The 26,171-nt window shown below is 43.3% G+C and overlaps 1 protein-coding gene across 3 annotated transcripts in view; it reads right to left on the reverse strand.

Moving 5' to 3' along the window:
- Positions 1 to 995: 995 nt before the first annotated feature.
- Positions 996 to 26,171, reverse strand: part of LOC145358349 (uncharacterized) — a 30,517-nt gene continuing 5,341 nt past the window's right edge. Inside the window, exons 2-5 of one of the 3 annotated variants that reach the window (XM_080212303.1) lie at positions 17,315 to 17,478; positions 15,063 to 15,129; positions 8,055 to 8,265; positions 996 to 5,092 (exon numbers count right to left, since the gene is read on the reverse strand). In XM_080212303.1, coding sequence (XP_080068429.1) covers positions 4,481 to 5,092; positions 8,055 to 8,265; positions 15,063 to 15,129; positions 17,315 to 17,478 — 1,054 coding nt within the window. In that variant the 3' untranslated portion in view covers positions 996 to 4,480. Of the gene's footprint in view, positions 5,093 to 8,054; positions 8,266 to 15,062; positions 15,130 to 17,314; positions 17,482 to 26,171 lie in introns of all 3 variants that reach the window. The other 2 variants (XM_080212304.1, XM_080212302.1) reach the window with 2 other exon arrangements.

Consider the following 26,171-nt stretch of genomic DNA (forward strand, 5'->3'; position numbering starts at 1 on the left):
TGAACGTAACCGAATTGTGGTCACTATCACCAAAATGCACACCAACTTCCAAGTCTAGCACCTGGTCTGGCTCATTTCCCAGCACCAAATCCAATATAGCCTCACCTCTAGTTGGCCTATCTACATACTGAGTCAAAAAACCTTCCTGCACGCTTTGTACAAAAACTGATCCCTCTAACGAGCTAGAGCTATAGCTATTCCAATCAATATTAGTAAAGTTAAAGTCCCCCATAACAATTACCCTATTACTTTCACTCCTAACCAGGATCGTCTCCGCAATCCTTTCCTCAACCTCTCTAGAACTTTTAGGAGGTCTATAAAAGACTCCCAACAGGGTGACCTCTCCTCTCCTATTTCTAATCTCCACCCATACTACCTCAACAGACAAGTCCTCATCAAACTTCCTCTCTGACACTGTGATACAATCCTTGATTAATAATGCTACCCCTCCCCCCCTTCTACCTCCTTCTCTATTCCGACTGAAGCATTTGAACCCCGGAACCTGCAACAACCATTCCTGACCCTGCTCTATCCATGTCTCTGAAATGGCCACAACATCAAAGTCCCAGGTACTGATCCACGCTGCAAGTTCATCCACTTTATTGCGAATACTCCTCGCATTAAAGTATACGCATTTCAAACCCTGCTCCGCATCACCCCCACGATGCCGTGCATTGCAGTCCCCATCTATGCCCCCCTCACTTTCACCCCCTCTACTCAGGATCCCACCCCCCCTCTGAATCAGTTTAAACCTCCCTGCATAGCCTTTGCAAATTTACCCCCCAGGATATTGGTTCCCCTCTGATTCAGGTGTAGACCATCACTCTTATAGAGGTCCCACCTTCCCCAGAACGAGCCCCAATTGCTCAAGTACCTGAACCCCTCCCTCCTGCACTATCCCCTCAGCCACGAGTTCAGACTTTCCCTCTCTCTATTCCGCTCTAAACTATCCCGTGGCACAGGCAAGAGTCCTGTTTCTTAAAAAAAAAGTTTCCTCCCACACTCCAAAGATGTTTGGGTTCAGGTGGCTTGGCTATGCTTAATTATCACTTGGTGTCAGTGGGTTAGCAGGGTAAATGCATGGGATTAAGGGGATAGGGCCTGGGTGGGATTGTTGTCGGTGCAGACTCAATGGGCCGAATGCCCACCATCTATGCTATAAGGGTTTTAAAATTTATTTATTAGTCACAAGTAGGCTTACATTAATACTGCAATGAAGGCACTGTGAAAATCCCCTTGTCGCCACACTCAGGCTCCTGTTCAGGTACACTGAAGGAGAACTAAGCATGGCTAATGCACCTAACCAGCATATCTTTCAGACTGTGGGAGGAAACCAGAGCACCCAGAGGAAACCCATGCAGATATGGGGAGAACATGCAAACTCCACACAGTGACCCCAAGCAGGAAATCAAACCCAGGTCCCTGGTACTGTGAGGCAGTGGTGCTAACCACTGTACCACTGTGCCACCATGCCGCCCCAGCAGAAAAAAGCAGAGACGAGCGTGATCTACTAATTAGACAGAAGCTTATATAAGACTGACTACTGGGATGTGAACACATATTTGAGCTCAATTCCACAACAATGCAGTTTAAATATTGGGTGGAAGGGAGATAGAAGTGTGCATCTGACCAACAATTGCTTTATTAATTTGATGAGGACAAACATTTCTTGGCATGCAGTCCACAGTAAGTTCTAGCTGTAGTATCTTTGTTGGATTGGGGCACATCTACGAAAGCCAGAAGAGAAATCGCGTGTTGTGCTGCCCTCTCACACAGGGCACAGGGCACCTGCAAGCATCTCTACTCCACATGAGACCAATTGAACAATGGCCACATAAGGGAACTGTAAAAGTTGGCACATGAGCAGCATGACAGGATTAAGATGCACTGGGGCACAGGATTGTGAGCTTTACTCTGTATACGACAGCACATTAATGAAGACTTATCCTGTTTCTAGTGCTCCAATCAATATCCCTCAAATAAATACACTGAACCTACCACTGGTTTCAGTAATATGAACATAAGGGATAGGAGCTGGAGTGGGACATTCACCTCTTTCAGCCCACTCCACCATTCATAGAATCCCTACAAGCGCATTTGACCCATTGAGTCTACATGGACAACAATCCCATCCAGGCTCTATCCCCATATATTTAACCTGCAAATCCCCCTGACACTAAGGGAAAATTTAGCATGGCCAAACAACCTAACCTGCACATCTTTGAACCATGGGAGGAAACTGGAGCACCTGGAGGAAACCCACACAGACACAGGGAGAACGTGCAAACTCCACACAATCACCAAAGCCGGAATTGAACACAGGTCTCTGGCACTGTGAGGCAGCAATGCTAAGCACTGTGCCACCATACCGCTCTTTTTCTTTGGTGGGATTTGAACCCAGGTCCCCAGTGCATTACCTAGGTCTCTAAATTACTGATCCAGTGATAACCCCAGTACACCACTGCCTCACCTATTAATGTCCTTCCTGCAAACTGTTGCACTTTGGGATCAATTAGAGTAGGGCAGGAATTCCGATACCTCCACCATTGACCCCAGCCCATGCTGTTGAGTTAAAGAGAAGGGATGCATTAATGCTCCTCTTGGCAATTTTCTTCTGCTTTGATGAGCTGCAGATAGCAATCCCTTTAAGGGCTGCAGATCTCTCAACATTAAATACCAATGGGTGTGTGCATATGGCACAAGCTTCATTAAATAGTGCTTCAGAATTGCATCAGGGGTCCTTTTGACGTTATTGGACCATGATTAACATGGGCTAATGAGGCTCTAACTTAGTTTCTCATTTTAAGCTGGACCTCGGCTGGAATCAGTTGCTGATTGCTGTGTGTTATTCTGAGGTTGTAACTCTCCATTCTCCCAATGGAAATAATAAAATTGGCCGGCGTATATTTTTAGAAATGATCTATAACCTTCAGCTATGCATTGTAAAATTTGTCTCTTGGCTCTGAGTGGATAACCAGACGTCAGGTTCCAGCACAGTACTCTGAAAAAGGTCCACAGGGTTACATTAGCTATCCCTATGTATAAACAGTGCTGTAAAATTTCATTGTATGAACTGCTTAGAGACATTTCAATATTATGAAGTGATTTGCAAATTCATGATTTATTCTGGATTAGAGCCAAACACAAACAGCAGCGGCTCACTGTGGTATTGAAGCAGTATCTTAGAGACAGCTATTGTTCACATTGAGGGCAGGGTATTAAAGCCTCGCTCATCCCTAAACTGTAAAATCCCACCCAAGATTACAGACCTCTCTACAGTCCGCCTCCTCACCCGCTCCGATTCCCATGGCAGGTGGGGCAGTAAAATTCCAGCAAGAATCCCTACAGTGCAGAAGGAGGCCATTCAGCCATTGGGTCTATATCAACACTGTGAAAGAGTATCTTACCCAGATCCGACTCCTGCCCTATCCCTGGAACCCTGCGCATTTATCATGGCTAGTCCACCTTACCTACCCATTTTGGGACACCAAGGGGCATCTGAGCATGGCCAATCCACCTACTTGGACTGTGGGAGGAAACGCATGCAGACACGGGGAGAATGTGCAAACTCCACACAGACAGTCACCTGAGACTGCAGTTGAACCCGGATCCCTGGCTCAGTGAGGCAGCAGTGCTAACCACTATGCCATCATGCCACCCTTTCAGTTGGTGATTCACTGTTCAAACCAGCTAGTAGGCTTCAGCAGCACCTTCCACCAGCGATGTGGATATTTAATAAAACTCTTGCAGAGGAAGAAAGGGAAAAGGGGAGAAGGAGAAAGATGCAAAGAACGAACAGGATAGGAAATATTCAGAGCGATGAACAAAAGAGAGATGCATATCATCACACTCTCCTTAGATTGGCTTATTGATGGTCAGGATTTTCCAGACATTCCCCAGCAGGATCTTCCAGTCCTAGTGCCTAATGGTCCCACAGAATGCTGCATGGTGAGAGAAGACGGTGAACAAACATGGAGAAGTCCCTACTTTTTCACATAATGAATCATATTTTCCATGGCGTAGTATTTGTACGTTGTCATTATTCATGCCTGTGCATACAGCTTTGGGGGGGATTTTCCGGGAATCGGAGCGGGTGAGAGTTGGACCATAGAAAGTTCTGTTGACCTCAGGTGGGATTTTCCAATTCGGGACGAGCGTGGTCAGAAAAATCCCACCCTATATTTTTAACACTGTGCCTTCCACATTAATTCTCCATCAGGCTTGGGATTGTATTACTCCTTCAATATGATAGGAAAAGCAGAAACCTCCTTCATCCACACTCAGAACTGTGCCGTTTCACTCTTCAGTTATCAGTAACAGTGCCGGCTGATATAAAGTGTTCGTACTGGCTAAAGATAATCAAAGCATTTGCAATGATTCTTTTCTGCCGTGTCATTGATATTGGCACAATTCCCGAGTCCAACCTGCGCTGCCTAAATGGAATATAAACCTCCTTACGCAGCGGCGTTGCCTGCAGAGACTAGGATGTTAGTTCTGTATTGTGACCTGCAGATTGTCCAGGGCATGCACAGGGCTTTCGGCTCTCGCCTGCGGGAAATGATACCTGTTTGTGGGAAGCAGATGTCAGCAGCACTGCTGCAGTGTTGGCAGCTGGGGTTGGAAGGGATGGTACAGCTGGGATTTGGGAGTACACGAGAACGTCTGCAGCCGTGGATCCGATCTCCGTGCTTTGGCTCTCAGCGCTGGGAAGGCTCTTCGACAAGTTGCTTGACCTTGGCTCAGTGTGAAGCGGCACCGCGCCACAATTCCGAGGCTGCCTTTCAATGGTCTGCAGACTGAAATATGAAGCCCCTTGTGTTTTGCCGTCAGGATGCACGCTAATGTTAAAAGGGGCTTGTTCCTCTCTGCGTGGAGCCTTCTTGGCGTAGCAGGGGATGGAGTTTGAGCGGGTCATCTCTACTTTTTGACGTTCTTCAGTGAAAGGACTCCTGTTCTGTTCCACTATCAGCACAGACGTCAATGGCCTTTCTTGCAGAAAAGCACTTTGTTTCCAAGTGTTTGGATTCTTTACCATGTCTTCGTATCGTGAAAGAGATGATCTACTCCGGCTGAGGGTGGGGATTCTGATCTCCTTACGTAAAGAGAACACGAGAATGATTAAAGAGACAGAAAATACGTTCTTAATACTGTTGCACATTAAATATTGGACATTAAGAACAGGATTTTCCCATCCCACCCGCTACGGGAATCATAGTGGACAGGGGCACAAACCATACAAAGGTCCATTTACCTCTAGCGGGATTTCCAGCTTGGGGTGAGCGTGGCCAGAAAATCCTACCCTAAATATTGTTGGACAGAAAACACTTTATTTATCCATCATTTAAGAGAATCATTGCCACTATTTGAGAAATCACTACTTGAAAGATGACAAGTAGGAGAGGTTTCTGGATTGCAGTGGCAAAGAGTGATGGGGATTGGGGTCTGGGTGCACTGGACACAAATGTTCGTGAGTTTGGGAATCTTGAGAAGGGATTCCAGATACTGAACAGCAAAGTAGTGGTGGTGGGAAATGTTGCAACTGGAACATAGACGGTTCTGAAACTTAAAATGACTGCTATCCCAAAATGTGGAATCATACTTCCATCATAGGAATTTGCTGTCCAAAGAGCCTTGCTCCCACTTAGGGTCATTCTTAGCTTTTCACATTAAGGTCTTTATTAGTTAAGATCCTTGTTCTGAAAGAAGGCCAGCAAGTGAAAGGATCTCATTTACATTTGTGGAATGCTTGGTGAACTTTTTTGCGATTATTCTTGAGATACGTAGTCTGATAAGACATTGAACCAACACGGAAAGGTGCCATATTGTCCACACCTTTCCTGAACAAAGGCTTTTAAAAAACTTTTGTTGGCAAGCCTGCAGTTCTCCTTAAAAATATATATACGTGTGATATTATACATGGGGGTCAATGAGCATTTAAGAAGGGTCAGCATGTGTGTGGAAGCAGTGAGAAAGAAATTCCAGCATTGGAAATCTAGGAAGAGTTTTTAATACCTGGAAAGACTCAAGCTAGTAGATTAGGAGTCTGGTAACAATGGAGAATGGGTAATAGACCCTGGAAGCACCAGGAGATGCTCGGCTTTGAGAACATTGGGAACAGTAATGTGTGCATGTGACACTACAAAGAGCAGGAAGCTGTCATTCAGGGTTATTGACAGATTAGTTGGAGCAGACATCGTGTGCAGAGGGGTTACAAGGATTTGGATAATAGGTGAGAGGGGCCCTTGGCTCAGGATGATTGATGGTTGCAATCATATTTAAGTAGTCTCACAACACCAAGTTAAAATCCAGCAGATTTATTCGGTAGCACGAGCTTTCGGAGTGCTGCCCCGGCTCACCTGATGAAGGGGCAATGCTCCAAAAGCTTGTGCTACCAAATAGACCTGTTGGACTTTAATCTGGTATTATGAGACTACTTACTGTGCCTACACCAGTCCAACGCTGGCAACTCCACATCGGGGTCATATTTGGCATGCTTGAGTTGTGATAGAGTTCACAGAATCAAATATCATTTCGGACCGAAGGGGGTGTCGGAAAATTAATTAGTCCCCCTCAGATGTTTTCCAGATTGAAATGGTAAATCTGTTTCCGGTGTGTTATTAATCATTTAACGGTGTAAGCACATTAGGTGTTTCAGAAAACAAAAATATTGTTCATTTAAAGAAATCCAGCCCCAGGAATAGCTGTAACCTCACTCTTGCCCATGGGAACAGCCGTTGTGTTTACTGCACTTTCACTGCCTCAGTTGCAATAAGCACTTTAAGTGACTTTGTCAATTCACAAAGGAAATCACATCTTTGTGAGGAGGACTTGCAGTCAGACAGCCACAGAATGAGTTCACTAGGGCAAGTTTTCCAGCTGATCGATATTACAGAGCAAAGAACATGGTGATTAATCGGTTATAACATGGTGATTAATCGGGTATAATATGGTGATTAATCGGTTATTACATGGTGATTAATCGGGTATAATATGGTGATTAATCGGTTATTACATGGTGATTAATCGGGTATAATATGGTGATTAATCGGTTATTACGTGGTGATTAATCGGTTATAACATAGTGATTAATCGTTATTACATGGTGATTAATCGGGTATAACATGGTGATTAATCGGTTATTACACGGTGATTAATCAGGTATAACATTTTGATTAATCGGGTATAACATGGTGATTAATCGTTATTACATGGTGCTTAATCAGGTATAACACGGTGATTAATCGGGTATAACATGGTGATTAATCGGGTATAACACGGTGATTAATCAGGTATAAGATGGTGATTAATCGGGTATAACACGGTGATTAATCGGTTATCACATGGTGATTAATCGGTTATTACATGGTGATTAATCGGGTATAACATGGTGATTAATCGGTTATTACATGGTGATTAATCGGTTATAACATGGTGATTAATCGGGTATAACATGGTGATTAATCGGTTATTACGTGGTGATTAATTGGGTATAACATGGTGATTAATCGGGTATTACATGGTGATTAATCGGTTATTACATGGTGATTAATCGGGTACAACATGGTGATTAATCGGTTATTACATGGTGATTAATTGGGTATAACATGGTGATTAATCGGGTATAACACGGTGATTAATTGGTTATTACATGGTGATTAATTGGTTATTACACGGTGATTAATCGGGTATAACAGGGTGATTAATCGGTTATTACATGGTGATTAATCGGGTATAACATGGTGATTAATCAGTTATTACATGGTGATTAATCAGGTATAACATGGTGATTAATCGGTTATTACATAGTGATTAATCGGGTATAACATGGTGATTAATCGGTTATAATATGGTGATTAATCAGTTATAGTATGATCACTAATCAGTTATAAGATGAACTATTGCTTTTTAAAACTTCATTCATGGTCTCAGTTGCACTGAGTGGAACTCAGGCCCCGGTTGTTTTACATTCCCCACTTTGATTAGATTTACCAACACCTTCTTCCTTCCACAAATGATCACTAACTTCATCGGAGAGAGGACTGAAGGGCACTGACCTGATGCTCGACTTTAGAAGAATCCTTGTGTGAAGTCTGGCAGTTGTTTCCGCTGATAGAGAAGAGGCTCTCAGTCTGACTGACCAGAGCAAACTCCGCTGTCACCGTTATGGCTTTAACCAAGGACTGCTTTGGTGAGGGAGCTATCACACTCTGTCTCTCGTGAGGAGTTTGCTCAACTGCATCACTGGGGCTGTCCTCCTCAAAAGCTCTGTATTCAAGAAATAAATGATGTTATCAAGTCTTTGGCTCCTTTATTCAAATACATCTTATATCAAAATCTTATATTGAAAAATAATACTTCATATCCACAATATATCGTACCAATAAAGATGATGGATAGGGAAGGGTTTATTCATATCTTTACAATGCCCCCATCATCTCACAACATAACACAACACAGAAAGCAAAATATTGACGTTGGTCATTTTGTGCCTCACACCCAGTCCCAGAACAATAACGGGAAGTAATATCTAAAACAAGCAGCAGATTTATTACAACTGTAAAAGGAATCTGGTGTCCAGACACACACTATTTCCTGATATTCCCGTACGCAAGATGTTAAATGATTGTCACACTCAGAAACAATGTGCATCCAGTGCTGCTCGGGAATGAGCTATATGCAGGCGTAAACTTGAGGCCTAGTCAAAAAACACATTGCTTCATTAGTTCGCTTGAATATTTCTCCAGTTACTCTTTATGTTTCCAGGATTCTCTATGGCAATCATTCTGCTCTTCACTTTTATTACCCTCCAGCTCCATTGGCTCCCCTGAGGGGAATTCCATCTCCTTGGAGAAGAAAGGGAAGAGATAAGGAGAGCCGGTCAGGCTAAATCAGTGGTATGTAGCCCCACAGCTTGGTCAATCACTGGAGGTAGTGGGGGAGGGGGTGGGGATGGAGTCCAAAAATCGTTTTATGGGGAAAGAAGTAGCACATGGGAAACTGATAAAAGACTGTTTAAACCAAAGGGATGCTAAAAGAATGGGGAATCGTTGTTTCCAATGCGATTTCCCAGACCACTACGTAGTAAACTGCCCAAAAAGAAGAAATTGGGTCTTTGAAATTCCATGTGACACACAATAAGAACGAAGAAGGCATTGTTTTGGCAGCAGAAATGTTGAATCCTGTAAAGAGTGTCCTGATGATAGACTCTTTCAACTGTGCTGTTTTAGATAGTGGATGTACATCCATTATCTGCAGCCAAGACTGGCTAAATTATTATTTAGGATCTCTTGATCATAAAGAGTGAAAGAAAGAAAAAGAACATGGCAGTTCTACCTGCTTTGGATTTGGAGATAACAACACTTCAGCATCTTCCAGAAGGATGGTACTTCCCTGTAGGAGTGCAGGAATAAGTACAGATGTCATTTCCAGTGAGATTCCTTTGTTATTAAGCAGGTCTGCGATTGAAGAATGAATTTGGAGTATCTGACCACGACGTAGAAGTACTGGAGGCACCTTGTACCTCACATGCACATATCCTGAGCTATTATGAGGATCAGCCAACTAAAGGTGAGAGGGAATCTGACGATCAACAAAATACCAGTGAAGCAAGGGATGAAGCTGCTATTTCAAAGTTTCAGCTACCCAAAGTAGGCAGAGTGGTAACATATGTACCCGAAGGGTCAAGCGAGTGGAGAGATGTCACTACAGTCGGAAAAACAGGAAAGGCCTCAGGATAGCACAAACAATGGCTCAACATCCAAGAGCGAGGGCAAGAAGCCAAAGATATAGATTGGGAAAATGGGATGGAAAGATCTAAGCGAGATCTAAGTCCTGAGGATGAGACAGTGAGCATTCACGAAACCAGAAAAAAGTCACAAATCTGCGACCAAAGTTGTATCAACAGAGAACAACAGTCTGAGAGTAGCAGCCCTGACAGGAACAGATATGTCAGTAGAAGACAGAGCTTAATGAGGAAGTGTAGGAATCAAAATGATGATTTGAATAGGAGTACAAGTCCCCATGGTATGCCAACAAAATGAAACTTGTGGAAGTAAGAGAGGCTAAACAAAGAGCTGGACAGTTGGAAAGAGTTTGGGGTGTACACTGAGGTACCAAAGGATAGCCTATTTTGTCCCATCAGTGGGTTTGCATTAGGAAGTTTTGCAAGGTGGGACTATAAAGAAAAAGCCAGATTAGTAGCCCGTGGGTTTGAGGAACACTTGTATAGGAGAGTCATTAGTGTCGATTCACAGCAGGAAAGTGACACTGAAATTATTGTTAGCTGTTGTAGCAGCTAATAATTGGATGTGTAAATCGATAGATATCAAAGCAGCATTTCTGCGAGGTGAAACATTTCAGAGAACAGTTTTTTTGAAGCCCCCCAAGAAGCAGGAAATACACAGGGACAATTGTGGAAATTGAACGAATGCGTATATGGGTTAAGTGATGCATCAAGGTTTTGGTATTTCTCTGTACTGCTGATGACTGACTGTGTTCCATTAAAAGCAGATCCAGCAATGTACTACTGGAAATCTGAAGGAAAATGAGCTGGAATTTTTGTGATGCATGTGGATGATTTCAAATGTGGTGGCACAGATGAGTTTGAAAAAAGAATAATTGAGAAGCTGAAGACCGAATTTAAAGTAGGGAGTCAAGAAGCTGGTGCTTTTCGATATCTTGGTCTCACTATCTGACAATGAGAGAACAGAGATATTTAAACACATTGATCCCATTCTCATCACTAGAGAAAAGTCGATGGGTAAAGAGGAACGGGCCAATGAAAAAGAAACAAACTTGTTGAGGAGTATGATAGGACAGCTGAAGTGGCTGTGCACACAGACAAGGCCAGATGGAGCTATAATGTCCCACAGCTCATAACATCCTGAGGTTCAATCAATCATAGATTTTGCTGGTTAATAAAACTTTTAAAAATTAGAAGAATGTGTAATTAAATTTCCAGCACTAGGAGATCTGGAAAACATGAAGTTAGTTGTGTTTAGTGATGCTTCACATGCCAATCTACTAGATGGACATTGAAGTGGTGCCGGATTCATAATATTCGTGGCAGACAAAGGAGGAAAATGTTGTCCCTTGGCCTGGGAAGAAAAGAAAATAAAAAGGACAGTCAAAAGCACATTGGTGGCTAAAACCCTAGCGTTAGTGGAGGGCTGGATATGGGGACATATTTATCTGACACATTAACTTTTTTTTTTATGGCCACATCAGGAGAGAAAGTACCGACTGAGTGTTCAGTGGACAATCGGTCTTTATGGGACAATATTCACTCAATAAAAAGTGTAACAGAACAGCAACTGAGAATTGATTTGGTCAGCACTAAACAAATGCTGGAAAACAAGGAAGTTTCCAAATTTGCTGGGTTGGTACAAATCTACAGCTGTCCAACTGTTTTACTAAAAGGGGTGGAAAGTTGTTAAGAATACTGGAGGATGGTTGTTTTAAATTAAACTTTAATTTAAATTTTAAATTTTTCTTTGGAATAAAAGGAATCCGTCAGAATGTAACCAATGATAACATTGGATCAGTTGTAATGTGACCAGCTGACCCAATAAGCTATGTAACCAATGACAAAATGATGTGATGATCAGCTGACTCAGTATAAATAAGAACCTGCTGGGAATTGTGGGGAAGCTTGGAATGGCTCAGTGTGAGGCCTCAAGTGTTGGAGTAAATGCAGTTTCCTCATTAAATCTTACTGTAGGAGTAAGTTTTGTTTCATTTTATTACCTATAACTGAAGAGTACCTTCTGCTGGGTGAACACTCAAGGGCAATCAATGCTGGCTTGGCCAGCAATACTCATTTCTCAAGAATGAATTAAAAAATACAGTGGGGAGGGAGGAGGGAGAGAAATTTCACAGAACTTCACAACATATTAACAGAATTCTTAACCATAAAAAGGTTAGAAACCACTGCTTTAAGGAATGGAGGACAAATGATTAGCGGTAGAAAATCATTTATTTAATCCTCAAAGGCACACAATGTAATTAGCAGTGATGAAACTGTAACTGATATAGAGAACGCCTACTCTTCACTTACTTAACAAAATATATTTTGTAATGTAGTTGAAACACCAAGTGGATGTAGCATGGAATTAAAAACTTGTGATAAAAGATAGGGTAAGCCAGAAGTGAATCCAGCTGGATTAATGAATTTCCAGTCTCGGCACGTGGGTGGAACTGGAGAATTCTGCTCACAGTGAGAAGGGGAGAGCAGTGATAGTGCAGTAACTACAGTGACATTTAGTGTCTTGAAGTTGAATTGGTGAAATCCAAACTGTTTGTATTGGGTTTAAGATGGCTGCAAACTATTACAACCAGATAACAGCTGAAAAACTGTCCTGTTCCAAAGCAGGACCAATCGTTTTCTTAACCTGATTTTCTTTTCCAGGTTACTAGAGTCAAAATCCTGGAGCCCCCTCCCTAACTGCACTGTGGATGTACCTACACCACATGGGCTGCAGTGGTTACCACCACCTGCTCAAGGGAATGGGCAACAAATGCTGGCCTAGCCAGCCATGCACATATTCCGTGAATAAATGAAAAAAAAACTTTTACACCTTATCATGAATCGACTTCAATGATAAACATCAGGAGGAAACACGTGAATTTTTAACAAATAAGTTGGTTATGATATGCAGAAACAACTTGTTAAATATCCAAACGCCCACAGGCTGAGATATTTGCACCTTCACAATTTCTGCTTCCCTAACACAGAGTATGTATTCTCCTATAACCTTTTTTAAATTCATTTGTTGGACATAGGTGTTGCTGGCTGCCCAGCACTTAATGCCCACCCCTAGTTGCCCGAGGGCAGTTGGGAGTCAACCGCATTGCTGTGGCTCTGGAGTCACATGTAGGCCGGCCCAGGTAAGGATGGCAGATTTCCTTCCTTAATTGGTATTAGTGAACCAGATGGGTTTTTTTCGACAGTCAGCAATGGTTTCAGGGTCATCAGTAAACCCTTAATTCTAGTTTTTTAAAATTGAATTCAAATTGACCATCTGCTGTGGTGGGATTCGGAACACAGGTTCCCAGAACATTAGCTGAGTTTCTGGATTAATAGTCTAGCGATAATATCACTAGGCCATTGTGTCCTTAAGCACAGTGAGTCTAGGCAAATCCAAGACTCAGGACTCCCGGGTATGAGTGAGAGTAATTGCTGAGAACATTTGCAGAGGCTCTGGGATTTACTGAATGGAAAACTTGGAACTATGGCTCAGGTTGTTCTGGTTAGGGGCTAGATGTGAACTATAACTTGTTACTGCTTGTTTATAGTTTGAGAATGACCATCAAAGGAAGCCAGAATCATGCAGCACAGTAGGAGACCATTGGGCCTATGGTGCTGCGTTAGGTCATTGAAAGAGCACTCATGTTTAATCCCACATCCCTGCTTTCTGATTCTGACTGAACTGTTCCATATCAGAAACATAGAAACTAGAAGCAGGAGTAGGCCATTTGGCCCTTCGAGCCAGCTCCGCCATTCATTTTGATTATGGTTGATCTTCAAATTCTGTCCCCCTTCCTCCCATGTCCCTTGAACCCTTTAGCCCCAAGAGCTACATCTAATTTCTTCTTGAAATCACACAACATTTTGGCCTCAACTACTTTCTATGGTGAATTCCACCCATTCACCACCCACTGGGTGGAGAAATTTCTCCTCATCTCAGTTCTAAAAGATTTAATCTTGTACACTGCGTTCCGGTCACCCCTCAGTCTTCTCTGCCCCCATGAACATAACCCAAGCCTACACAACCTCTCTCCGTATTAGGGCCTGAACTTGGAAGAAGCTAAAACAATTTTGGACCAGACTAATTCACATTACAGAGGGATCTATGAATCCTATCCCTATATCAGAAGGACCATAGAAAGGTTACAGTGCAGAAAGGGGCCATTCAGCCCATCTTGTCTGTCTGGGCCAAAAAAGAGAAGGGAAAAGGAAACTGGTCCCTCCTTTTAATCCAGCACCTGGTCTGTAGCCTTGCAGTCACAGGTCCAGGCACCTTTCGAATAAGTCGAGCATTTCAGCCTCAACTACCAATTTAGGCAGTGAATTCCAGACACCCGCCACCCTTGGGGGGCACAGTAGCACAGCGGTTAGCACTGCTGGCTCACAGTGCCAGGAGCCTGGGTTCAATTCTCGGCTTGGGTGAGTGCCTGTGCGGAGTCTGCACATTTTTCCCACATCTGTGCGGGTTTCCTCTGGGTGCTCCAGTTTCCTCCCACAGTCTGAATGATGTGCTGGTAAGGTGTATTGACCATGCTAAATTCTCCCTCAGTGTATGACTAGGGGATTTTCACAGGAACTTCATGCGGTGTTAACGTAAGCCTACTTGTGACACTCATAAACAAACTTTAAAAACTCTGGGTGAAAAAAGTTTCTGTCGTGAACCCTCTAATCTTTCTACCAATCACCTTAAATCTGTGCCCCCTTGTAATTGACCTCTCAGCTCAGGAGAAACAAGTCTTTCCTGTCCACCCTGTCTAGACCCCTTATAATTTTGTACACCTTAATCAGGTCACCCCCTCATCCTCCTCTGCTCTAAGAAAAACAACCCTATCCTATTCAACCCAAGAATTTGTTGTCTTGTTCGATTTCATATCCCACATTGCTTTTACAAACATTGGATGTTTTGTGTTCATAGCCATTGGTTTATCAGATTTTCTTCCTTCACTTTTTAAAGATCAAAGATCACGCGAGGCCTTGCCTGGGAGAAATCTGAGAATGTGCTTTGTTTACACCATGAAACTGTTACTCCGTGTAGCACACAACATGTTCTGTTGCTAAGCTAGAGTTATGTTTAGGGCAGCTTGTTCCTCTTAAGGCTGCCAACCTTGAGGTCAGTTAAACTTTAACCCACATCAGTGAAGGAAGTTGGCGGGTTTGTAAGTGCTTTTCTTTCACATTTCTAACACCTCTTAGTGTGAAATGTGATACATTGAGTACTGCAAGCCTTAAGTTCTGGTTTGCACACTGACTCAACGTTACATCTACATTTTTAGAAAGTCACCGGGGTCTTCAGGTGTTATTGGAATAACTGCTGTACCTGTTGTCATGTGTCTGCATCTCAAAGCGACCTCTGTTCTGACTTGATGTTCTGGTGTTGCGCAGCACTGAAAGGAACAAAAAGGACCCAGTTGTTACAACGGATGTTACACAAATGTATGTGGTGATTGCTGGACCTGCCTCAGATCTATCTTATCGCTATGTATGGTAAAAGAACTCCCTCTACAAATTGCTACTTTGGCTCACAAAGCGGTAAATGTGACGGTACAACAACCACAAACTGAGATAAGAAATGTGAGTCTCCGACTCACATTTGCTTCATCAAGCAACTTTGGGGTGGCACGGTAGCACAGTGGTTAGCACTGCTGCTTCACAGCTCCAGAGGCTTGGGTTCAATTCTTGGCTTGGGTCACTGTCTGTATGGAGTTTTCACATGCTCCTCATGTCTGTGTGGGTTTCTTCAAGGTGCTCTGGTTTCCTCCCACAGTCCAAAGATGTGTGGGTTAGATTGATTGGCCATGCCCTTAGTGTCCTGAGATGTGTAGGTTAGAGGGATTAGTGGGCAAATATATAGGAATATGGGGGTACGGTCTGGGTGGGATTGTGGTTGGTGCAGACTTGATGGACTGAATGGCCTCTTTCTGTACTGTAGGGATTCTATAACTGTACTGCATTTTTAAAAAATCATTCGTGGGACATAGATGTCGCTGGCTGGCCAGCATTTATTGTCCATCCCTGGTTGACCACAGGCAGTTGAAAATCAACTGCATTGCTGTGACTCTGGAGTCACATGGAAGCCAGGCCGGGTAAGGACAGCAGATTTCCTTCCCTAAAGGATGTTAGTGAACCAGATGGGTTTTTCCTGACAATTGACAATGGTTTTGTGGTCATTAATAGATTCTTAATTCTAGATTTTTTTTATTGAATTCAAATTCCATCATCTACCCCAAACATTGGTTGAGTTGTTGGATTAGTAGTCTAGCGATAATACCCCTAGGCCATTGCCTCCCCAAATATCAATTCATTAACATGCTTCTAATAAGGTTGGACAAGGGGACATTTCACCCAGTGAAGACAATTCAGAAAGATTGACTGTGAAGAGTCTATGGAATTCTCTGAATGTTATATGAACCTAAGTCTCCTATTTTCCTCTTACTTTGAAATCTGTGGTCACAAAAACCAGTCTTAAACTGGAAACATGGATTTGCAAAGAGTCTTTTTGAAACAGGAAAGATTTTTCAGCATATACCCTGGTGCCTTGCCATCAAAACCCTGATGTTTATGTTGCGTCTTGTCTGGTCATCCTCGGTAATAAGACTGTTATTCAGATAAAGAAAGCATTCCCTTTGCACACAAGGAGTGACCGGTTTTGAAGTGTCTCGCTCTCTCTTCCACCCTCTGGAAGCAAACATGAAAATCTACGCTAATTGAATTGCGGGACAGTGGCACAATGGTCAGCACTGCTGCCTCACAGTGCCAGGGACCTGGCCTGGGTCACTGTCTGTGCAGAGTTTGCACGTTTACCAGTGTCTGCAAGGGTTTCCTCCAGGTGCTCCAGTTTCCTCCCACAGTCCAAAGATGTGCGGGTTAGGTGGATTGGCCATGCTAAATTGCCCTTTATGGGGACCAGCTAAAGTAAATACATGGGGTTATGGGGATAGGACGTGGGCGGGATTGTGGTTGGTGCAGACTCAATGGGCTGAATGGCCTCCTTCTGCACTGTAGGGATTCTATGATGCTATGACCACACCCCCACCCCACCCACACCCAGAGTGAATTTTGAGGCTGCAAGGAAGAGGCAATTGTTCAACACCAATCAAACTCCATGTAAAATAAAGTGCTCCCACACCCCAGAAAGAAAACTATTTTAGGCCAGTTCCTCTAGCCTAGAACCCTGCTGAACCATTCCCAGTGATTTACCCAATAGCTGGTTCACTAATGTTCTTTAGGGAAGGAAATCTGCCATCCTTACCCAGTCTGGCCTCCATGTGACTCCAGAGTCATAGCAATGTGGTTGACTCTCAACTGCCCTCCAAGGGCAACCAGGAATGGGCAATACCTGCTGGCCCAGCCAGCCATGCCCATTTCCTACAAATGAATTTTTAAAATGCCGGAGGGCCCTCTTTGTTTGCTCGTTTGGTGTGGGGGGGCTTGCCAGTTCCAAGTAGTTACGCCCCATTCCCTCACCCCCCCGGAGAACCCTTGTATATCCAACCTGTCGGCTAACTTCTCAAGAATTTCAATTCCCCGAGAGAGTTGCGTTGCTTTTAGGAAAACACCCGCAGCACTTACAGCGTCCTTCTGTCTCCTTGTTCCCGTTTTTCTTCTGCCTTACAGAATAGACGCACATTGTGGTGAAGATCATTGCCAAGGAAATTGTGACTCCGACCACAATGGGAATATCGTGTTTCTCCAGGGCAAAATACGAAGGAGACACTTTTGCTTTCGCTTCCTCCCTGCTGATCAGAAGAGAATCGATTTAGTGATATGGCCGTGTTTATTCAGGCTTCTTAAGTCGTTGAAAGTTAATTCTACCGTAAGCCACATTGGAAGCTGCAGCAATTAAACAAGAGCAGGTACATCATGCAGAGCTATGGGATTAAAATTAAAGTGGGTTGCTGCAGTGGCTGCACTCACATCTCTGAATTGGAAGACTTTGTGGACCCACTCTGAAACCTGAACACAAAGTCTAGGCAGACACTCCAACACAGGACTGAGGGAGTGCTGCAGTGTCCGAGGTGCTGTCTTTCACCTGAGAATGAGAAACTGAGGTCCTGTCTAGCTGTCTAGGGTGGACATAAAAGACCTCAGGACACTTTTGAAGGAGAGCACTCCCTGGCCAATATTTATCATTCAACCAAAATCAGTGAAAAAGGTTATTGTTCATGGCTATGGTGATGATTCTGTACCTTTAAGAAATGTATTTTAATCATCTTTCTCTGCAGGTTTTCCAAACAGGCCTTGGTATTTTATTGTTGCTGAGATCTCTGGAAGCAGTGACCTTTACTTGTTGCTGAAGCAATATAATGGACAACATGTTTATTTTAATCTGGGCTAATGCAGTGTCCTGAGGTTTTAATGATCTTTTGGGATTGCTGCCCTGGGGCTTGATTTGGGGATGATTGACAGGTCAGGAGATACCTGGTGGTTGTAACAATTTCTTTCCACAGAGAAGTCCGAGGTTTTAGTTTCATTTTGCTCTGAAGCTGTTTGCACCTGAGACAGAAAGCATTGTTTTTCATTTCCCTCTCTGGAGTTGGAAATTCTGCTCTCTGTGAGTTGCCAGCTAGAAGCTGGTGGAGGCAGGCAGTGTCTCTGTCTCTCCCTCTCTTCAGAGACATGCTGACAGTTCCAGGACTGGGAAGCTTCAGAGTCTTAATCCAACATTTCAAAGGAACAATTCACAGCCAGGGAGGCGATGGCCTAGTGGTATTATCGGTAGACTATTAATCCAGTAATTCAGCTAATATTCTGGGGACCTGGGTTCAAATCCTGCCACAGCAGGTAGTGGAATGTGAATCCAAGAAAAAAGTCTAGGATTAAGAATCTACTGATGACCATGAAACCATTGTCAATTGTTGGGAAAAACCCCATCTGGCTCATTAATGTCCTTCAGAGAAAGAAATCTACCATCCTTACCTGGTATGGCCTACATCTGACTCCAGATCCACAGCAATGTGGCTGACTCTCAACTGCTCTCTGAAATGACCTAGAAAACCACTCAATTCAAGGGCAACTAGGTATGGATAATAAATGCTGACCAGCCACTGACTCCCACTTCCCATGAATGAATAAACATATTGTCCATCATATTGCTTCAGGTGTTAAAAAGCTACAAAAATCCAACATCGAGTGAGTTTGCCTATTTTCTTGTGCCAAGTCTGGAAAGGGGTGTATGTTTATTGGGTGTTGTTTGACTTGGACCATCATAGATAGCTAGCTGTTAAGATTTATGTGATATCATGGTTGATTTTTGTCAGGGGTAAATGTTATGTTATTTTTCTTATTACATTTTAACAGTGTTCTTAAATAAACTTTGATTGATCAAAGCTCCCACTTGAATCATACCTTTAATGAAACACCTTATTCTGACTCTTTCAAAATCAAAGTGCAAAACTTAGGGTCGAGGCTAACTTCATAAAATACTTTGGAGTTTCTGGCCTGGGTCACAACACCATTATTACACCACTGTTTATGGTGCTTGCTATGAGCAAATTGGCTACCATGGTTCCTGCATTACAATAATGATTACACTTCATTTGCTGTCAATCACTGAGGAACACTGAAGTTGTGAAATGTGTTTTGCAAATGTAAATCCTTCCTTTAATGCTGCGAAATGTAATCAAAAATTAATGTTCCAAAATTAACCCACACTTAGGTGCATTGGCCATGCTAAATTCTCCCTCAGTATATCCGAACAGGAGCTGGAGTGTGGCGACTAGGGGAATTTCACAGTAACTTCATTGCAGTGTTAATGTAAGCCTACTTCTGACTAATAAATAAACTTTTTTTTAGAACAATGTTGTGGGTGTTCTCCCCAGTGGCTGGGCAGATTTGTACGGACTTGTGATCAGAAGAACTCATCACTTGCAATGCACAAGTTCACGCTGGGGAGTGTTTGATTGCGAGGAGTCTCAGAATATTTGCAACACAACCATTGACAAAACATTCACACTAGGCCCAGTAAACTGCACACTGGTCCCAGGGCTAAAGAGGATAATGCAACAACACTTACTGCAATTTCTTTTTTATTATACTAAGTGGTCATGGGATATTAACAAAGGGGTAGGGTTGGGTGGCAGGAGGGGGAATTCAAAACTTCCGCAGCTCAAGAATCTCAATAAAAAATTTGGATCATTGAAAAAAATGATCTCGCTGGCCACTGTGATACCTAAAGCCCGTGACCTGCTTTTGCGAAAAAAGGAACTCTCTACCAACTCACCTGTGGTGACATTGTAAATCCTGTCACCTCCCACCACAGCCTGAGGCTCAGATGCAACTTCCGCCCCCTTAGGTTGGGATTTTCCAGCCGTGCTTGCTCCCAGTGCGGGAAAATCTCAACCGAGGTCAACGGACCTTTGCATGGCCCGTGTCCCACCCGCTACGATTCCCGTGGTGGGTGAGATGGGAAAATTCCTCCCTTGGTGTGACGTCACAAAGAGACAATGAGGGCGGAACTGAAATCCCATCCACCATCTTGGAAAGGCCAAGGGGCTCTCGAAACAGGCCATTCAACCCAACAGAACCATCCCTTTTTTGTTTATGCTCTGCAAGAGCCTCCTCTCGCCCTACTAAATGGGGGTCCAAACTAAGGGTTCCTAAACATAGGTTAGTCGCGAATACATCTAATAGCCAATTTGGGATTATTTTTCATCTAAGGTGCTGTGAGAACGTGGATCTCATTACAACAGTAAGCAGTTGAGGCGAATTATAGATCAGCTCCAGGGAAGCTGGATAAGCCCTTGAGGGAAAATTGGATACAGAAGGGAACAACAATCTCTGGAATTAGGTAAGGTTCAGACAGCATCAGGTCAATCTCCAACAACTATTATTACTTAACCTGAGGAATGCAAAACTAATCATTAAGTTAGCTTAATTTATCCATTTTCTTCATTCTAATCTATCCTTAAATGGCTGTCCAGAACATTAGAGTTTTGTTGTTGACAGGGTGGGAAAGCAGGTCTGTATTCAATAGGTTAAGTTTTACAATCCTGACTGGACAGCTGTGACACAGCTGCATTATGAAAGTCAAGTATTTTCTGCAAATACTGCAAACAATGTGAAACCATATACTTTCTTCAAGCCATTAGAGCACTTTATGTGAACTGAAAATACGTTAAACCTCCAACCCTTTTTCACAGTATAGTTTACATCAATTAGTCTTTGAGCCCTGAGCCCAAAAAGACAGTCAAAGACCTAGGGCGGGATTTTCTCACCGCGCTCGCCCCAAGACTGGAAAATCCCACCCAAGGTTAACAGACCTCGCCTGCTCCGATTCCCATGGCAGGCCAGACAGGAAATTTCCATCCCTAGAAACTCAGTAGCATTAGTTACTGGATCCCTAACCCACAAAGTGCTAACAGCTCACACACAAAGGAATTATCCAAGCAGCCCAGGACTTTGGGCCTTGATCCTATTATCGGGTGGCTCACACAGCAGGAGGAACACACACATGGCCATATATCCATATTCAGGCAATTGACTGGGCAATATTACTTATCATAGAATCCCTACAGTGATGAAGGAGGCTATTTAGCCTATTAAGTCTGCACCAACTCTCCAACAGGGCATCTTACCCCTGCTCTATCCCCATAACCCCATGCATTTACCCCACCAATCCTCCCTAATCTACATGTCTTGGGACACTAAAAGGCAATTTAGCATGGCTAATCTACCTGACCTGCACATCTTTGGACAGTGGGAAGAAACCAAAGCACTCGAAGGAAACCCATGCAGACACAGGGAGAACATACAAACTTCCACCCAGACAGTCACCCGAGGCGGGGAATTGGGCCCGGGTCCCTGGCGCTGTGAGGCAGCAGTGCTAACCACTGTGCCACCATGCCGTGATCTTCAATTCCACTTCCCGTATCATCCCTTAAGCCTTCAATCTCCTACCATCCAAAAACTCTATCCATCTCTGTCTTGAATATATTCAATGATTGAACATCTACTCTCTTCTTGGGTAGAGACTACCAAAGATCCTCAAAGGACTGGAAGAAATTATCCTTCATCTCAGACTTAAATCACCAACCCCTTATTCTGAGACTGTGGCTCCAAGTTGCAGAATCCCTGTATGTTTCAAGGATTTCACTTCTTCTTCCAAACTCTCGTGAACTCAATCTCCATATAGAACTATCCCCCTCATCTGAAGATTCTGAATCTTCGACCTCCCCCCCGCCCACTTTGGTGAGTATATCCTTCCTCTTAAAGGAGTCCAAAACTGTACACAGTACTCCAGGTGTGGTCTCACCAAGGTTCAATTGGAGTAAGACTTCTACACCATTCACCTTTATTATAAAGGACTGGAATACAACATGCCATTTCCTTAGTTAATTTCTTGCTGTACCTGCATGTTAACCTTCCATGATTCAGGTACAAGACCACTGAGGACCTTCTGAATAACATGTCCCAATCTTTCACCATTTAAAAAATATTCAGCTTTCCTCTTTTTATTTCCAAGGTGAATAACTTCACCTTTCTCCGCTTTGTACTCCACTTGCCATTGTCTTTGCTCACTCAGTTAACCTCTCGTATCCCTTCGCAGCCTCTTTACAGCTTACTTTCCCATTGAACTTTGTGTCATCAGCAAACTTGATAGATTAGGCAGGATTTTCCACTGGAAGTTTTGCTGCAGTCATCATTGGCCAGCGGTGGGGTCATCTGTTCCCACCTTTGTCAATGGGGATGTATGTTGAATGCTTACCTCGCCATCAGGAAACTCTTGGCAAAGGTGTTATGTCTGCGGGACTGGAGGATCCCGCCGGTGTGGACAGGACCATTATATTCTGGCTATTACACTTAGTACTAAATCATTAATGTAGATTGTAAATAAATCCTTGAGGTGCTGCCAATCCAAAAATGACTTGTTTGTTCCTCTCTGTTTTCTATCCACTAACCAGTCTTCAATTCACAAGCTTAACCCCATGAGCCCTAATTTTGTGTAATAATAGCACAAAATGTTTTGAATGTTGCCTATTTCTGTTTAAGCACTGAGGATCTTGTCAGGGGCAGGAGAAGGACAAGAAGTGTAAACAACATCCCCGAGTTTAGGACAACCGTCAGAAAAACAACAGTAGTGACACAATGAGTGGAGTTTTCCTGTCCAGCCCACCACTGGAATCGTAGCAAGTAGAATGTGGATCATGCAAAGCTCTGATGACCTCGGCGGGAAGTTTCTGGCTTTGGGACGGGTGTGGCTGGTAAACCCCGCCTTCAGTGGCGTATAATTGTGAATATTGTTTCAGGTCCTGTTTAATTGCTGATTGACTGGCAGATCTCAGAGATGAACGGACCACAAAATGTGGATGTTTAATTAGCCGCTGAAATGGCCTAACAAGTCACTCAGTTCAAGGGAAACTAGGGATGGGCAATAAATGCTGGCCAACCCGCAATGCCCACAAATGAATTTAAAAAAATATCGTGACATGTTTTGCTGGTTAACTCAAACTTAAGCAAGTGTTATGCGATCGGTTTGTATCTGACTGCGACAGTCCTTTTTCTAAAACTAAATGATTTGCAGGGTATTGAACATCTGAGTAATGAGCGGGATTATTTTCTGAGGGAAGAATGATGGATTCTGTCTCAATTAGGGATTCGTTCTGAAAACGTCAGCAAAGGAAGTGGTCAGGCAGAAGCTGAAGAAGAAAAGTAGTCAGTGAGAATTTTCAAGAACTGGTTTAGTTTAGCAAGGCTCCCACAATAGTGGGCTATTCAAGGAAAATTTTATTAGGTTACTTTTTCCTAACCTACTTCCTCTCCATGGATAGCACAGTGGTTAGCACTGCTGCCTCACAGCGCCAGGGACCCAGGTTCAATCCCAGTTTACGTCACAGTCTGTGTGGAGTTTGCACATTCTCCCCGTATCTGTGTAGGTTCCCTCCGGTTGCTCCAGTTTCCTCCCACACTCCAAAGATGTGCCGGTTAGGTTGAGTGGCCATGCTAAATTGACTCTTAGTGTCAGGGGGATTAGCAAGGTAAATATCTGGGGTTACAGGAATAGGATCTGGGTGGGTTCATGGTTGGTGCAGACTCGATGGGCTAAGTGGCCTCCTTCTGCACTGTAGGGACTCTATGATTCTCTCAAGGTCATTTTACCTCCCCTTTCTTAGATCACCATCATCATAGAGCCCCAAATATTCAGCAGTACCTGTCCTTCAGATCTTGTTGATGTTTCAGTCGCAAAAAAATAAAGAATGGGGCTTATTTAATGCATGTTTTAGTTACTGTAAAAATCCAATGCCTTCTCAGTATCTAACTGTGGTCTTCAAAACTGGCAGAGAAAATCACATCAAAAGATATTTTGGCTTCATTAAACTATGAATAAGCAAATAATCACATAATAATATATCATGACAGTGGAAAACTCTGTTAGCCACAAAATAGAAAGAACATATAACATTAAGGACTTAGTTTACCCTTTATAAATAACTTAAATAATAATATTTATTTTCCTTGAATAGCCTACTATTGTGTGAGCCTTGCTAAACTAAACCAGTTCTTGGAAATTCTCACTGACTACTTTTCTTCTTCAGCTTCTGCCTGATCTCTTCCCTTGCTGACGTTTTCAGAACGAACCCCTAATTAAGACAGAATCCATCATTCTTCCCTCAGAAAATAATCCCGCTCATTACTCGGATGTTCAATACCCTGCAAATCGTTTAGTTTTAGAAAAGGGACTGTCGCAATCAGATATAAACCAGGCTGATGGTTCCCGAGGAGGGCAATACTTTAAATCTGTATAATAATGGATGCCACATGTTGCTCACAATCGGCAGGCCAGTGGGACCGCACTGGCTCACATGTCAAAGAAGCATGGCAAACATTGGTGGCTGGCCTCATAAAAAATGAGTGTTAGCCATGGTAACGGGAGATCAGAGGCATGCAAGTCAAAATCCTGGAATTCCCTCCCTGATGACATTGTGGGTCAACCCACAGCACGTGGACTGCAGCGATTCAAGAAGGCAGCTCACCACCACCTTCTCAAGGGCAACTAGGGATGGGCAATAAATGTTGGCCTAGCCAGCGACATCCAAGTTCCACAAATGAATAAAAAAAAGTACCTTGTGTCACTTTCAGAAGGCATTTGACAAGGTACTGCTACACAAGATAAAGGTGCACGGTGTTAGCACGCCTAAAGGATTAGTGACTAACAGAAAACAAAGAGTGGGGATAAATGGGTGTTTTTCTGGTTGGTGATTAGTGATGTGCCTCAGGGATCAGTGTTGGGACCGCAATTGTTTACTATTTACAAGATGAATTGGAGTTGGGAACCAAATGTCGTGTGTCAGAATTCACATATGACATTAAGATGAGTGGCAGAGCAATGTATGCAGAGGATGCTGAAAGTCTGCAAAGGGACATAGATAGATAGTCTAAGTGAGGGTCTGGCAGATGGAGTACAATGTTTATAAATGTGAGCGCATCCATTTTGGTAGGAATAACTGCAAAATGGACTATTATTTAAATGGTAAAAAATTGCAGCTGCTGGGCAGAGGGACCTGGGTATCCTTGTGCAAGAATCTCAAGGAGTTGGTTTGTAGGGGTAGCAGGTAATTAAGGAGGCAAATGGAATTTTGTCCTACATTGCTAAAAATAGGCAAGTTATGTTGCATCTATATAAGGTGCTGGTGAGATCACACCTGGAATACTGGGTACCGTTTTGGTCTCCTGAGTTGAGAAAGGATATACTGGCACTGGAGGGGGTGCAGAGGAGATTCATTAGGTTGATTCCGGAGTTGAGAGGGTTGGCTTGTGAGGAGAGACTGGATATACTGGAGCTATACACATTGGAATTCAGAAGAATGAGGAGAGATCTTATAGAAACATATACGATTATGAAGGGAATAGATAAGATAGAAGCAGGGAAGTTCTTTTCACTGGCGGGTGAAACTAGAACTAGAGAGCATGGCCTCAAAATAAGGGGAAGCAGATTTAGGACTGAATCGAGGAGGAACTTCTTCACACAAAGGGTTGGGAATCTGTGGCATTCCCATGCCCAGTGAAGCAGTTGAGGCTACCTCATTGAATGTTATTAAGGTAAGGATAGATAAAGTTTTGAACAGTAAAGGAATTAAGGGCTATGGTGAGCAGGCGGGTAAGTGGAGCTGAGTCCACGAAAAGATCAGCCATGATCTTATTAAATGGTGGAGCAGGCTCGAGGGGCTAGATGGCCTACTCCTGCTCCTAGTTCTTATGTTCCCACCAGCATTCACACAGCATTGTCAAACCACCAGGAAGTCTCCTACACCGTTATAAACTAACCTTTGACTTGATTCTCTGTTTTAATGACCATCATTAGTAAAACGATGAGACATGCAGTGAATCACTTCCTCTGTCATGAAACTGTGCTCAGAAGGCCATCAGTACCTAAGAATAATGAATCAGTAAGCGGGACTCCCAGTGTCCATTCATGTCTCTGCTGCGAATT

The sequence above is a fragment of the Carcharhinus amblyrhynchos genome, chromosome 25 (assembly GCF_965287045.1).
Source record: "Carcharhinus amblyrhynchos chromosome 25, sCarAmb.v2.hapA, whole genome shotgun sequence".
In the NCBI taxonomy this organism is placed as follows: Eukaryota; Metazoa; Chordata; class Chondrichthyes; order Carcharhiniformes; family Carcharhinidae; genus Carcharhinus; species Carcharhinus amblyrhynchos.